The following is a 15,487-nucleotide window of genomic DNA, read 5'->3' on the forward strand; positions in this document are numbered from 1 at the left end:
GGCACACTTTTGGGGGTGGCATATGGCAATAATCCTCTAAATCTGAATAAAATCGCAACCAACAACGGTGTTTATGCTGCAGGATCAGAAAGAGTTGAGTTGGGTCCCAGAGTGAAGATTGCTTCTTTGAAGCTCAGAGCTGTGAAAAGAGCATGGAGCAGAGTGCTCTTCAAGCATGCCCCTAAATACATTCCGGACTTGCCTATAAAGACTTTTTTAAAAAGGTAAAGGACCCCTGACTGTTAAGTACAGTCGCAGACGACTGGGGTTCAGGCGCTCCTCTCGCTTTACAGGTCAAGGGAGCCGGTGTTTGTCCACAGACAGTTTTCTGGGTCATGTTGTCAGCACGACTAAGCCGCTTCTGGCGCAACAGAACACCAAAACCAGAGCAGTGCATGGAAATGCCATTTACCTTCCCTCCGCAGCAGTACCTATTTATCTACTTGCACTAGTGTGCTTTCGAATTGCTAGGTTGGCAGGAGCAGGGACCGAGCAATGGGAACTCACTCCATCGCAGGGATTCGAACCACCAACCTTCCGATTGGCAAGCCCTAGGCTCAGTGGTTTAGACCACCTTGCCATTGGGCACAGAATGCTGCATTCTATGCTGGTTGTCAGAATTGAAAGCCCAAATTAATCAGGGGCCACTGTGGTGACTCTCTCCTTAGTGCAAGATAAAAATCAGGGGCTGGAAGGGGTGCTATTCCAGAGTTATTGGCAAGAGGAATGCTTACAGTTATTGAGAGAGAGAAAATAATAATGGTTTTCCACCCTGCCACTCTTGACAAATATACCTGAGAATTAAATATGGCAGTTCAGTAGAGCAAGTTGAGAAGTTTTTATATTTGAGATTAACTTTCTCTGTGTCTGCTTCGTGGGCTCCATACATTGCCAGGACTAAATATGAAAGGCTTGCCAATGAACGCGGTTGATATTCTTAAGCCCATGGAAATATGTGCAGCCAACTGGGGAAAAAAACAAGGCAATAGTAGGAACCCACAACGAAGCTTGCTTGTAAAATAACGTCGCTCAAAACAGAAAATAGCCAGACTAGGATCTATGAAAATTTCACTCAGAAAGGGGAGATTGGCCCCAGTTGCCACATATTGCAGGATGCATGTCCTCTGAGCCAAATCTCCCTGCCCCTATTCCCTGTTTCAGTATGTCCCAGCTAGCAGAGAGTGGTTTACAATCTCAGACTCAAATCTCAAACCTTTATTGGCATATAGACAAGATTCTGAAAGGTTCAGTAGAGTAAAATCGCTCGGCAAAGTCTGCATCTAATGATGAAAATACTGTTGTATGACATTCACGAATCCCCATTGCGTGTTGCAGAAACCTGGCTGCTATCGCCATCTTATTCTTGTCCCAAGTAAACATTAGGAAGGCTACCCTGCAATTCGCCTTACTGGCACTCCCTCCCAACAACCAACTGATGAATGAATTTAGATCGAATTATCTGATACAAGGGGCAGTGCAAAAGAACACACACAAGTGTTTCTATAGGACTCTGTGTACAGGCGAGTGGCATTTTCTGGAATCTCCTGTAGTATTACTCTCTCCCTGTTGCACTCACTGCCCCCGGGCCTGCTAGATTTTGCTTGAGATGTTATTTGACCCCCCTGTATTTTTCAGCTATGGTCAAGACCACCTCCTACCTACCTTCTCCACTCCCTGCACCACCTTTGTTTAGGCTTCAAGGCCATGCACTTGTGGCTTAACCTCTTGAAATATATTCAGTCAAGAGTGGATTTCATGCTCTTTATTCAGCTCATAGTGGTGAGGACAAATGGAAGATCCCCCAGAATGTCTGGTTTATATACCTTTTGTACACAATGGGCCCCACGTGATTGGCTAATTCCGGGATTCTTCTGTAGACCAATCAGGTTGCGGATTCACTTCCACTTGGAACGGGATTGGGTGGCTCCTGTGGACCAATCAGACTGCTGCATTCTGGGTCCTATTATTCTATGACCAATCAGACTGCTGCATTTTGGATCCTATTCAACTCAGTACGTAACACTCTTTACTATGCATAAGCAAGCATTAGCAATATTACATTACTTGAGTCACCTTACCACTGTCCAATTCTCAGCTGGTGCATTTACAGTCATACCTCGGGTTACAGACGCTTCAGGTTGTGTTTTTGGGGGGTTAAAGGTAAAGGGACCCCTGACCATTGGGTCCAGTCGTGGCCGACTCTGGGGTAGCGGCAATCATCTCGCTTTATTGGCCGAGGGAGCCGGCATACAGCTTCTGGGTCATGTGGCCAGCATGACTAAGCCGCTTCTGGCGAACCAAAGCAGCGCACGGAAACACCGTTTACCTTCCTGCTGGAGCGGTACCTATTTATCTACTTGCACTTTGACGTGCTTTCGAACTTCTAGGTTGGCCGGAGCAGGGACCGAGCAACGGGAGCTCACCCCGTCGCAGGGATTCAAACCGCCGACCTTCTGATCAGCAAGTCCTAGGCTCTGGGTTTAACCCACAGCGCCACCTGCACCAAAACCCGGACGTACCAGAACAGGTTACTTCCGTTTTTGGTGGTCACGCATGCGCAGAAGCACTGAATCGCAACCGTGCATGCGCAGATGCGCAGCTACGGGTTGCAAACGTGCATCCCGCACGCATCACGTTCACAACCCGAGCGTCCACTGTATTTTTATTTACTTTTTAAAATGCATTTGTGTTCTCATTTTGCATTCTTATGTTGCAGACTGCCCTGTGATCTTTGGATGAAGGGTGGTATGCAAATATAATAATATTTCCATATGCAAAATAGAACCACTAAACATCTGTCGTCTCCTCCTCCTCCTCCTCCCAAGTTCCTTTGAAGTTGTGCTTAGGGTAACTGACTTTTGCCCGCATAGGCCTCTATGCAGTTGGAGTCATCCTTCTGTTTAGTAAGCAAGGCAGAATATTTTACTTGTGTGGATGAAATGGTTTGAGCTGGCACTCCCGCAGATTGAAAACTGAATACAGGAAAGAATTGCTGGCACTCCTGCACAGGAAGGCTCAGCCACGGCTGAGAGGATTTTTGCCTGGAATGTTTCGATTCAGCCTCTCCTCTTGAGGCTTGCTTTGGCGAGTGCCAGGCTGCAAATGCAGCTTTTTCCACTCATAATTTTTGTAGCTTTAAAGGGGTAGACCAACGCCCACATTATGCTTACTTCTCAGTGTAAGATATTGAAGACCAAGCTCGATGTTGGTTTGAATGCTGTGCAGAAAGGAGGTTAAAGGCAGCTCTGACATGGGAAATAGATGCTCCTCTTTCAAAATGAAGGAACTGCAGCTTCTGAAAATGTTTATATCGGCCAACAAATGCCCAGAGAGTTTATTCAGTAGGTGCATTTGCTAACAGCATTCCAGTTGGTGGAACAAGCAGCCATCTTGTCTTATTGTGTGAAGCCCTGCATCTGAAAAAGGAAACTCTTTTGGTTTGCTAAGTACCTTTTATGCCAGAACTGGGTTTTATGCATATTTCACAGTGAATTTGGACAAATTGGATTGATGACTTAAGTTATTCACAGTATCACTGGCTGCTTTTTTTGCTGGATGTTATCTGTAGCAAATAATCTTTAAGAGGCTGGTAAGTGCCCACAATGCTTATCCTCTTACAGTGTAGCTTATATATTATGTGTGTGTAAAAGTCGAACACATGTTTGCCTTCCTACTACAATCTTAGCTTTTGACACAGGCCCCCTTCTCTTTTAATTTGGTGGAATTAACATCAGCATTGCCAGACTAAAGCTTTGGAAGAATCCCAATTACCCATCTTCAAAGCACACACATTCGCCACTTACAGAATTTGCCTCTGGGGCTTCTTACAGCCTGTTTACTTTTTTGTGTTCTCTGTGAGTGTTTCCACATAGAGATCCTGAGACACATACTTCCTATAGCTGAGGCGCATTGTTGTGTGTGTTTTTTTTAATTGGAAAAAAGCCACATTTTTGCTCGTACACCCCAAAGTATTTTTAAAGAGTGTCTACCAATTAACTATGGGACGTGGGTGGCGCTGTGGGTAAAGCCTCAGTGCCTAGGACTTGCCGATTGTATGGTCAGCGGTTCAAATCCCCACGACGGGGTGAGCTCCCGTCGTTCGGTCCCAGCTCCTGCCCACCTAGCAGTTTGAAAACACTCTTAAGTGCAAGTAGATAAATAGGGACCGCTTTATAGCGGGAAGGTAAACGGCGTTTCCGTGCGCTGCGCTAGTGCTGGCTCGCCAGTTGCAGCTTCGTCACGCTGGCCACGTGACCCGGAAGTGTCTTCGGACAGTGCCGGCTCACAGCCTCTAGAGCGAGATGAGCACGCAACCCCAGAGTCGGACACGACTGGCCCGTACAAGCAGGGGTACCTTTACCTTTTTACCAATTAACTGCCTCCAGAAGAGTCCGTCTGTTTGTGTCACTGCATGAATTATTGGCCTGGGAGGTGATGTTTTTCCTGTTGGAAGGAGGCAATGTTTCGAAAACAGCAAGTCTTTGCACTGCCACATTGGGCTTCCTTCAACAGTTGGTAACTCTACTGGATTGGAAGCAATTGAATGATCCCACTTTATCCAATGCAGAAAACCGCATCTAGATAAGACTGATAAGACTGACATTATGATGATGATGATGATGATGATGATGATGATGATGGGAGAGAGGCAAAGCTCATGGTGGAGGTCATGTGGAGATGCAATTGGTATTCTTCTCTGGGTGGATACTTTGGGACCACATCTTAATTAATTACATTAATTTTATTAATTAAGATGTGGTCCCTAAACGGCCTCGGTCCTGTATACCTGAAGGAGCGTCTCCACCCCCATCGTTCAGCCCGGACACTGAGATCCAGCGCCAAGGGCCTTCTGGTGGTTCCCTCATTGCGAGAAGTAAGGTTACAGGCAGAGGGCCTTCTCGGTAGTGGCGCCTGCCCTGGGGAACGCCCTCCCAGCAGATGTCAAGGCAATAAACAACTATTTTACTTTTAAAAGACAACTGAAGGCAGCCATCTTTAGGGAGGTTTTTAATGTCTAATGCTGTATTGTTTTTAATATTCAGTTGGAAGCTGCCCAGAGTGGCTGGGGAAACCCAGCCAGATGGGCGGGGTATAAATAATAAATAATTATTATTATTATTATTATTATTATTATTATTATTATTATTATTATTTATGACAATATCATTACTACTACTACGACTAAGAAGGAAGAAGTCAAACTTCTGGAGTGGATGGTAGCGGGGAGTACTGGGTTACCTTAAGTTGTCGTGAGCCCTCTATTGATTGTCACAATGCACTGATTGTTTCCTCCTTTTGCATTTAAGATGCCCTGAGGTTTGTCGGTCTCATCACTATAGACGTTGCCTGGGTAAAACTCTTTACTGTGCCTCTTCATTTGCTCTGCTTGAGGAAGGGAAGCCAGCTGTGTTAATGCCTAGACTGCTTGAATGACAGGTAAAAAATGGCCACCCAATGGGTCGCTTGCAATAATGTTGTCTGAGAATGCTTAGACGTTTAATAAAAATTACCGGGTTTGTATTTTTCAGACCTTCACTGTCTTTCCAGTGTAGAGTAACTGATAATTAGTTTTCTTTTGTAATGCATGAAAGGAGAGCCCTTAATTGCCAGCCTCTATGAGCAACTATCTCGTGGCCATTTATATAAGCTCATAAGCATGTGTTGGTTCATTTAATTTTGTTCAGATTTTTTTTCCTTGCTGCTCACTTTGGTCATATTCAAAAAAGGTACATCTCACACCAAACATACTCAACTGCAGACGATCAAATTAAAATTGAATGTATATAGCTGGCCGCAACTGACACATGGGGCTGCCTTTTCTTGTAGATGGGAGACATTTTTTGTGCCACGTCAATTCAGACATACAATGAGTTATGCAAATCAGTATAATTTATGCAAATATGGTTTTTCTTCATGAACTTGCTCATTTTGCTTGCAGCAGTCTGGGTAAAGTATTTGTGTTTTGCAGAAATCTTTTTTTGCAAGGAGTGAATTGGAAATGGAAAATAACCTGAGTAATGCAGGGAGAATTGAATAAATTTTAACTGCTTTTTAAATCAAACTCGAGTCCTTGGCCTCTTCTAGATTGCAGTGGTCTTTGGCATGCAAACCCAGCTTGCAGTGAAGTTACAACAAGTGGCACACTTAGCAAAGGGTTGGTGGCATCCCTGGATGGGAATAAGGGGCCAACAGTGATAAGGAGCTGTCGTACAGTGATGTCTGAACTCATGCCTTGGCTTTTGTGTCTGTTCTGCACTGCTGTCTACCTGAAAGCTCAGTAGCCGAGAGACAAAGCCACACCACAGCAAGATTTGTAGTACAGTGGTACCTTGATTCTCAAACACCTTCGTGCTCAAACAACTTGGAACCCAAACATTGCAAACCCAGAAGTAAGTGTTGTGGTTTGCAAACTTTTTTCGGAAGCCAAACGTGCTCCGTTTTGAGTGTTATGCTTCTGATTTGAGTGCCACACTTCTGTTTTGAGTGTTACACTGAGGTCTGTCCGTTTTTGCTATTTATTTTGCATTTTTGTTATTGTGGCGCTCTTTTTTGTTTTTGTGACTATGTGGAACCCACTTCAGATACTGATTGATTGATTGATTGATTGATTGCATGACTGCAGTACATTGTTTATTGCTTTCATTTTATGGATCAGTGGTCTCGTTAGATAGTAAGATTCATGTTAAATTGCTGTTTTAGGGGTTGTTTTTAAAAGTCTGGAACGCATTAATCTGTTTTGCATTACTTTCTATGGGAAAGCACGCCTTGGTTTAGAAACGCTTTGGTTTTGGAACGGACTTCCAAAACGGATTAAATTTGAGAACCAAGGTACCACTGTACATATGTACTAAAGGTTGTGCATGAATCACAGAATTGTAGAGTTAGATGGGACCCTATTCCAACCCCCTGCAGTGAGTGACGCTGTAGTTTCTCCTTGTGGCCTTGCCTTGTGACACAGCCACCAAATGATTGGTCACACAACCGTTGAGGTATGGGCAAGTGGTGATGACTCTTGAGGTAAGCCTTCCCTGTTTCCATATGGAATTTGACATTTATCCATTAGAATACGGGTAATTTTAGGAAAGGGAAACCTCATGTAATCATCACACTGAAATCCTACAGCAGTTAAGACGCAAAGCATCCCATCCCATAGCTGCTGATCCCCAAAAGAGCACAAATTCTGGGTCCGGAGAGCATCTGTACAGGCTGGTAAAGAGAGATGTTGTCAATGTCATGAGACTAGAAGCAAGTCGCATCTTGCTCACTCTCTCTCCATTATGAGGCAATGGGCCATGATGAAAGAACTCTCACATTTCAAGCTGGTAACAAGGGGCACACAAAGAGCCTCTTGTAATCTGAGAGCGAACACCCATGGATGATACCTGCAATATTAGATGCTGAAAGATAGCATCTCTGAGATAATTCCCTATTCGCAAAGCTCTAAAAGCAAGCCACTCCCTGGCCTATGCAGCATAGTACACACTGGCTGCTGTTGTCATGCTTGGCTCAGGAAACCAGGCAAATAACTGCCTTCCTTCTGTCCTCCTTGGGCAAGCGCCATCTGAATGGCAACTGCAGGATTTTGAAGCGTTAGAATGGCACATCTGGTTTGCAGAATCTGAGCAGCACGGGTGCACCATTGAAGTACGCAGGTGTACAGTTCCTGGGCCTGCCACACAAATGAGCCTTAACGTTGAATTTTCGATGCACAGAGGTTCACTTCTGCATAGGTTGCTTTTCGGTGTTGGCATTCAGGTTCTCGGGGCCTCCTGAGCATTAACTTGCCTCGAGCCTAAGCCAGAAAGTTTCTTCATAACATCAGAACAATGGCAGATCGGTAGGATAGATTTGATGTCCAGGACTGCTATAACATTAGAACATTAGAAGCAAAGGGGAGACCATAGGTATCTGATACAAGAATCCAGGAGCAATAGGCACCACTGGCCCTTGATTCTTCCCATTTACAAATCTAATCCGTCTTGTGGACCTTTGCAATGACCATACAGTCGTTCCGTAAGTTAGGGTGTCTTATAAAGGGATCGCTAATTGTGATAGTCTTGCTTTAAACAGTCCTTCTTAAATGTTTGCCCTTGTAATCAATAATTGGCATAAGGTATAATTAAACCTGCTAACCTTTGCCTGGCAGCAAGACAGATCATGAAAAGTCAATGTCTTCCTTATCTTTGGGGATGTGAACAGACACGATACTACAGTTGCAGCCAAAGTTTTATTGCCCTTCCAAGCCATTGCAAAATGCTAGAGAAGAAAGACTCTGATGGGCATGAAGGGAAAGGGTGTTGCAAACTAACTTGGGAATATTGAAAATGGGTCGCCATTTACAAGTGCTCCCCAAGGCCCAGTGAGAACCTCTGGAGGCAATTCATCCATGATGCTTCATGTGTTCGGTGTTAGCATACAACCCCGTTTTCCTTCAAAATGCAACTTTTCATTCCAGCTACTTGGGCTGGTCCAGTTAGGTGCAGATCAGCCAGTTGCCTTGCCTTGATGGATGGACTAATCACACTCCTATTTGTCTCTGAGTACCAAACTGTTCACTCAGTCAGGATCCTGCTGGAATGTCTATAGTGATCCACACTCATTAGGAGCCCCGCAGGATCAGACCAAAGGTCCATCTTTTTCAGCATTCTGCTTCCCATAGTGACCAGTGGCGAAGCCCACAAACAGGGTGTAAAGACATGGACGCATTCTGTTATTTTCTTCCCCTGGACGTCTTGGATTCACTGCCATGCCATCGCTTAAGCATGGAGGTTCCATACAAGCAACGTAGTCATTGGTATGCCTAGCCAGCCTAGCCAGCCAGCACTTGTATGAATGAGGATTGTATTCAGGCCTCAGCCTAAATAGAGCAGAACTTGGAGTATCACTTCACACACCCTGCCGGGTGCCAGCCTTGCAGGAGATCTTATTGCTAGCAAAGTTAGAAAACAGCAACAACAACCTGGGATCTTATTAGGTTGCGTGAGCTCATTCCCATAGGATTTAGATTGGTGTTGGATAAAACTTGCTGTGTTCATCCATTCCTGGAACGTAGGAGTTTGAAATTCAGTGTGCGGTTACTCATTTTGGACTGATGCTTCTCTTATCAACACTTTTTATATTCAGAAGGTGTAAGTTAGTTTCTTTTGTTTCAACAAAAGATAGGGACCCTATCTTTATGCATTAGTTAGTATTTCTATCAAGGCACTACAACTCGACGCCTACACCCATTATTACAACAGTGATTCTATTCTACATACAGTGGTACCTCGGGTTACATACGCTTCAAGTTACATACCCTTCAGGTTACAGACTCCGCTAACCCAGAAATAGTGCTTCAGGTTAAGAACTTTGCTTCAGGATGAGAACAGAAATCGTGCTCCGGCGGCGCGGCAGCAGCAGGAGGCCCCATTAGCTAAAGTGGTGCTTCAGGTTAAGAACAGTTTCAGGTTAAGTACGGACCTCCGGAACGAATTAAGTACTTAACCTGAGGTACCACTGTATTTAAGTAATCTAGCCATTGGTATCTTGGTTGCCACTATTAGATCTCTTTTTCAGTTTTTAAATCATTGCTGTCAATAGTTGTAACAGGTCCAGTTACTATTATGGAACAGTAGTAGAATTGTGCATGTCTGAATAATCATGCTTCTAGTTCTGGGGACATTTGATTCCTGCTTTCGACAAGCAGCCTGCAGTACTGCATGGCAAGCTGATTTTGAAACCGAGGGAACTTCAAAAGTGGTTTGTGATGTGGCCTGGAGGTCTGCTTTTGAGAAGGAGCAGCCTTAACCTGTAGCTCTTTAGATCCTGAACACAGAACATGACAATTTTCCTGAAATATCTGGAATATTGTAGCTGCAAGCTGTGCCCTTGCAGAATTTGGCGAAATATCCTGGAAAATCCGTATGTATGGCAGTGTCAGTTTTGCAGGGGGGGAAAAAGGTCAACAACTTTGGCCTCAAAGAAGCTCAAAGCTCAACAATTTTCCTTTCTAGATTTTCACTTTTTGAAAAAAGGCAACCCTACCTATGCATAACCAGGTTTGCGTTTTGCAAGTGATTTAAAAAGCAAGCACATAATTTGGCATCATTTCTTGTTACAGAAGCAGATTTTTATTTTTAATACAAAACAATTTGCAGTGTCAGTTTCTGGTGAAAATCAGGTCAGAGTCTCAGGTTTCTTGAACTGCTATAGGCCAGCCCTGTGATAAGCTCCACAACTGAATAACAGAAGCTGAAATATTTGTCCACAAGGAACTGCATTCACATCCCAGTGAAGTCTCCCTTTTGCCATTCATTTGCTCCCGTTTAATGTGATTGCCTGTTTGGTTTGCATGTAAGCTGGGTTTCCTTACCAACACATCCCCACCAGCAATGCATGCAGCTTTGATGGACGGCTAGATCAATGTGGAATAATTGAGCTAATAAATGGGCATCTCCAGTCAAGGACTCTTCTTCCCCGGTTTCTAAAAGTTTCTAACGGTTGTGCAATAGCACATTTCACTTGTTGGGCTCACATCTTGTTTGTTGTGGAAGAGACTTGTACCGAGCACAACTGCCAAACAAGGTCAGCAACAACAGAACATATCTGCATAAAGTATCGTGAGTGTTTATGACTAAGGAATTTGCCAGATCATTTCATATCTTTGAAATTATCGCTCTGGAGATTATAGGCCTGAACTTGCATGTTTGTGCATCTTTCTGACCTAGAAAGATAAACCATTGTTGTCATTTGTGATCCACTGATAATGGATGGAGATAACAGTCCCAGCATTGAATTTCCAGAAAATGGTGGCGGTGGGGGGGACTGAAACATGGGAATGTTATTATCATTTCACCTTCTTGCAGTCCACAGTGCTTTCTTTGATGCATGTATATTGGTGCATAATAATCTGTGCAGAATTAGATGCAAATTGGACAGAGCAGAGAATCATTAAATAACTCAGATTGGCAGTAGCTCACTGTAAACAGTGTTGACGTCCTAAATTAGGGCTGTACGCTTTAGTCACTGAAAGCTATCATTTGTTTTTTAAGCAAATCATATAGTTAACTGAACAGCTAGATTTGAGCTCTCAAACCTACCCTTTCTGGACAGCCCCGGTGTATTCTACTTGCAGTAGTACATCCTAGAAGTCTGCTCAACGATACTGATATATAATTAACAACCAGTGCAACTGTGACTTACCAGGACTAGCAAGTGTTATGTTTGATGGTTGTTTATTCCCAGATATCAACTTACAAATTGCTTTTTTAAATTGCTTTTTTAAAAAGGCTGTCTCTGCCCTCAGGCTTAGCCTTTAAAAAATGACACAAAGGGAAGATGGATCGAGAGGGTGGGGGAAATAAGCATATTTGAGTACTTGTTCTCAGTTACAGAAACTTTTTTGAACTGTAATTGGGTACAGCCTGATCAGGAGAATTGAACAGCCACAGCCCTTTCAGTTGCCTCAAGCTGCTTGACAAAGTTGAGGACATCTGTTGGATCCACCTTGCTGAGGCTTAGTAGGTCTGGGTCCTTAAATTCATTGACTGAAGAAAATATAAATGTACTAAATAATATAACGAAAGTCACTTAACGTGGAGCCATAGATTCCATGGAGCTATGTGTTCACAGTGAGAGCATAATTTGGGGACATGTCCATAAGTGTGGTGGAAGAGGCCTTGATTTGACTTCATTTACATTCCTAGAATAGAGAGAGGAGATGTAGCTTATCTCAAGGTGCCCTGATGGTCTGTGACTTGCAGGGTGGATTTGATTTAAATCAAATCAATTTAAATCACTAGTCAATAAGACTTGATTTTAATCACTTTTTCAACAGAAAGACTCATTCTTGCTGGTATAATCTTAACATTTACAGCCAGGTGAAGGTTTCATTTTTGGAATAATAAATTTTCAGAGTAGTTTTTACAGTTATATCAAAAATTAGTGATTTGGTTGTACTATGAGAAATAAATAGACAGATAATTATGAAATTATTGTGAGGTTTGATGAGTTAGCTGTTTATATTTGGAAAACTTTTCTGTTGTACTTTATTGGAAGGAGAGAAAAAATCATTTCCTTAATAACATTTTAAACAATTTTATTTAACTAAAACAATAACATTACAGCATACGTATCCATGTTTCTTAACTGATGTGGTTAAGCACATTTTTTAATAAGAAACAATGAGTTTTAGCACACATGAAAAACTTAAAACAAATCCTTATTTCCTGATGAATAGCCTTTGGACTATAGTGTAACTTAAATAGAAAACTATCTATAGAAAGATTTTTCCTCCAAAAGAATTTTATTTTAAAAATCCAATTTAAATTTTAAAAATCCATTTTTAAAAAAAATAGAAATCATTGATATTTATCCACCCTGGTGACTTGCCTTTTGTCCTTCTTTGCAGATTAATCAGCCACTCGATGGGGATTACCAGTGGAGCAGCTGTTTGTGTCACCTTTCCACCTTTGTATAGCAAGCAAAACAACTTCAGCACCTCTTCAATAATAATTATGAAACTGGTATTAACTGAATGGCAATTATGGATTTTTAACTCTAGTTCACAGTAAGCAAAACGCAAGCCCAGCAAGCCATATGTTGAATTTCCTACCAAATATAGCTTTTTGTTCCTCTGAATGTTTCAACGCCTACACACGAAATTGATGACGGAACCTGTTCGTAACGAGGGGAATTACAAATATTGCTTGCACGAGGAACGCGACGCCATCAGAAAGAGAAGACACCGTAACTTATCGTTAGAGATGATAGTGTTATTTATATAGGTAGAATAATTAAATAAATATATAAATATATATATTATATATATTTTTTATGGTAATGAAAATGGCTCCCCAGAATGCTGACTCGGAATCTATGCAAGTTCAAGAGCTACCCGTGGTTCAGCTTCAGAAACCGGAAAACGAGAATGAGAGTAAGGAAGAGACCATAAGCGAAGGATCCATAGACCGGATACCTGTACGTCTCTGGGTGATGCACGGGGCCGTGATGTTTGGTAGAGAATTCTGTTACGCCATGGAGACAGCTTTGGTGACGCCAGTATTGTTACAAATTGGTAAGTGGAATTGCATCACCATGAACAGTCGCCATCTTGCATCCTCTGTTATCCATGAAACAGCAGGACAAGTTGGCCCTCTGGAGGTGTTCTCTGATTTTTCTGTACCCACCTCTTCATGAGATAAGCAGAGACCACGGCATACAAGCCGCTGGTTCTCAGTAACCCACTCCTGTGTTGGAACCATCAATCCACATCAGTGTAACCGGGGAGCCATGCGGGTTGAATGGATCATGCAGTTACTTTCCATACCAGTGTCTTGGCTCCAAGGGAGGTGCCATGCTGATGGGAGAAGTAACTCCATCATCCAGCCACCAAACCCAGTTTGCCTCCCTGTGTGCCAGCCAATCGCCACGTTACAGTGGTTTATGGATCGGTTTCAAGTCAAAAGTATCATTCAACAAAACCATAGTTCAGGAAGGAATATCCAAAGCCTACAAGGCTGGTATGGCGGGGTTGGGAGTTAGAAGGAACTGTAACTTTCACTGAATCAGGCAGGTTTGTAGGTATCATATGAAGAAATTAACTGATCCCATTATTGGTGTGTTTGTGTTTCCTAAGAGTTACCTTAATTTTTCTGCCTTCTGTGCCTTCCCCTTTCCCTTTTCTACTTTCATCCTTAGAGGACTTGCAAAACTTTTAGCTTCTGCCAGGGTGGATTTGATTTAAATTAAATCGATTTGAATCACGATTTAATTCACTAGTAAGTAAAACATGATTTAAATCTTTTTTTTACAGAAAGACTCATAATAATAATAATAATAATAACAATAACAATAATAATAGTAATAATTTATTTGTACCCCACCCATCTGGCTGGGTTTCCCCAGCCACTCCAGGTGGCTTCCAACAATAATTTTAATATTTACAACCAGATGAAGGTTTCATTTTTGGAATAATAAATGTTCAGAGTAGGTTTTACAGTTATTTCAAAAATTACTGATTTGGTTATACTATTAGAAATACATAGATAATTATGGAATTATTGTGAGGTTTAATAAGTTAACTGTTTATATTTGGACAACTTTTCTGCTGTACTTTATTGGAAGGAGAAAAATAATCATTTCCTTAATAAATAAATTGTTAAAATTGTTATTAAACTAAAACAGTAACATTATAGTATATGCATCCATGTTTGTTAACGGATGTGGTTAAACATTTCTTCTTTTAAAATAGCTTAGACTGAGTTTTAGCACAGATGAAAAACTTAAAACAAATCCTTATTTCCTGATGAATAGCCTTTGGACTATAATGTAACTTAAATAGAAAACCATCTTTAGAAAGATTTTTTTCCTCCAAAAGCATTGTATTTTAAAAATCCAATTTAAATCAAGAAATCCGATTTAAATTTTACAATTTTTTTGATTGATTTTTTTTTTAAAAAAATCATTTATTTATATCCACCCTGGCTTCTGGTCAAGGCCGATATCACCAGCAGCACATCCAACTACCTGGCAATAGATAACGACTACATGTTGCACTCCACTAAATTACCCCCCCCTCCCACTTTCCAATACAGTCATCCCATTATTGCCTCCCCAGGTGTGCATTTGGCAATCCTAAAGGATTTAGCTCTCTGCTGTATTTATGGGTAGGCTAGTTTGTTCCAGGCTTCAAAGGAAAGCCCAGCATTCATTTATGAGAAAGTGATGTTGAAAGCAACTTTGAAGTGGTGGTGACACCAGCGCTGGTCTGGGCTACACCGAGAATGCCTCTCTCGGAGAAGGATCCCCACCTTCCTAAGAGTAAGAGGGGAAGTGAGTGTTGGGGCTACTGCCATGTTAGCAGCAGCAGAATAGCTTCTTTAGCTAAAGGAGAGGGAAGCAAAGCGCCAAGGCAGTAACATTCACCTTGGGTGACACAGTGCTTTGTGTCAACCTGTGCAGGGCCTCCTTAGGTTTGAGGACTGGGGCAATCACCCCCATTCACCGCACCCTAAGGACACTACTGGACACATGTTTTTGTACTCATTCCTGGCCTTTTGTGGTTCTAGGCCTTACCTGTAGCGCACTATTGAGCCGTTCTCCTTTTTCTGAGGTTCCCCCCAGGTCATTGCAAATCCCTGTTCAAAAGCCAACTATTTCAGCTATCCTTGAAACGTCAACTGACTCACCACACTTTTAAAGTCGCAATAATGTTGGTCTTCCAGTACCAAAGTCCATCTTCTTTCAAAGTTGACTCAGCTCTTGAAGTTCACATTACTCAGCGAATAATACATATACCAATGTCTCCTGATGTTTCGATGGTTTGGAGCTGTTGCTTGTACAACAGGAGTACAGTAATGCTTAGAATCAGATCTCAGTTTAGATGTTCCAAAGTCTAATCTAAGTCCTCGCCTTTTTTTTAAGAAGCCCAGGTAGAACAGTAGATCATATCTCATTCACATATGCAGAAGACGAGGGGCCAAGTTGCTGTGTGGCCAAGCCACATTTC

At 42.3% G+C, this 15,487-nt stretch overlaps 1 protein-coding gene across 6 annotated transcripts in view; it reads left to right on the plus strand.

The window, feature by feature from the left end:
* Positions 1-15,487, plus strand: part of SLC45A4 (solute carrier family 45 member 4) — a 105,060-nt gene that overhangs the window by 59,385 nt on the left and 30,188 nt on the right. For 3 of the 6 annotated variants that reach the window (XM_081918789.1, XM_081918788.1, XM_081918790.1), the window contains 2 exons: positions 5,307-5,436; positions 12,389-13,054. In XM_081918789.1, the coding sequence (XP_081774915.1) occupies positions 12,814-13,054 (241 nt within the window). In that variant the 5' untranslated portion in view covers positions 5,307-5,436; positions 12,389-12,813. The remainder of the gene's footprint in view (positions 1-5,306; positions 5,437-12,388; positions 13,055-15,487) is intronic. The other 3 variants (XM_081918792.1, XM_081918791.1, XM_081918793.1) reach the window with 1 other exon arrangement.

This window comes from Podarcis melisellensis (genome assembly GCF_964234715.1).
Source record: "Podarcis melisellensis genome assembly, chromosome: 7".
In the NCBI taxonomy this organism is placed as follows: Eukaryota; Metazoa; Chordata; class Lepidosauria; order Squamata; family Lacertidae; genus Podarcis; species Podarcis melisellensis.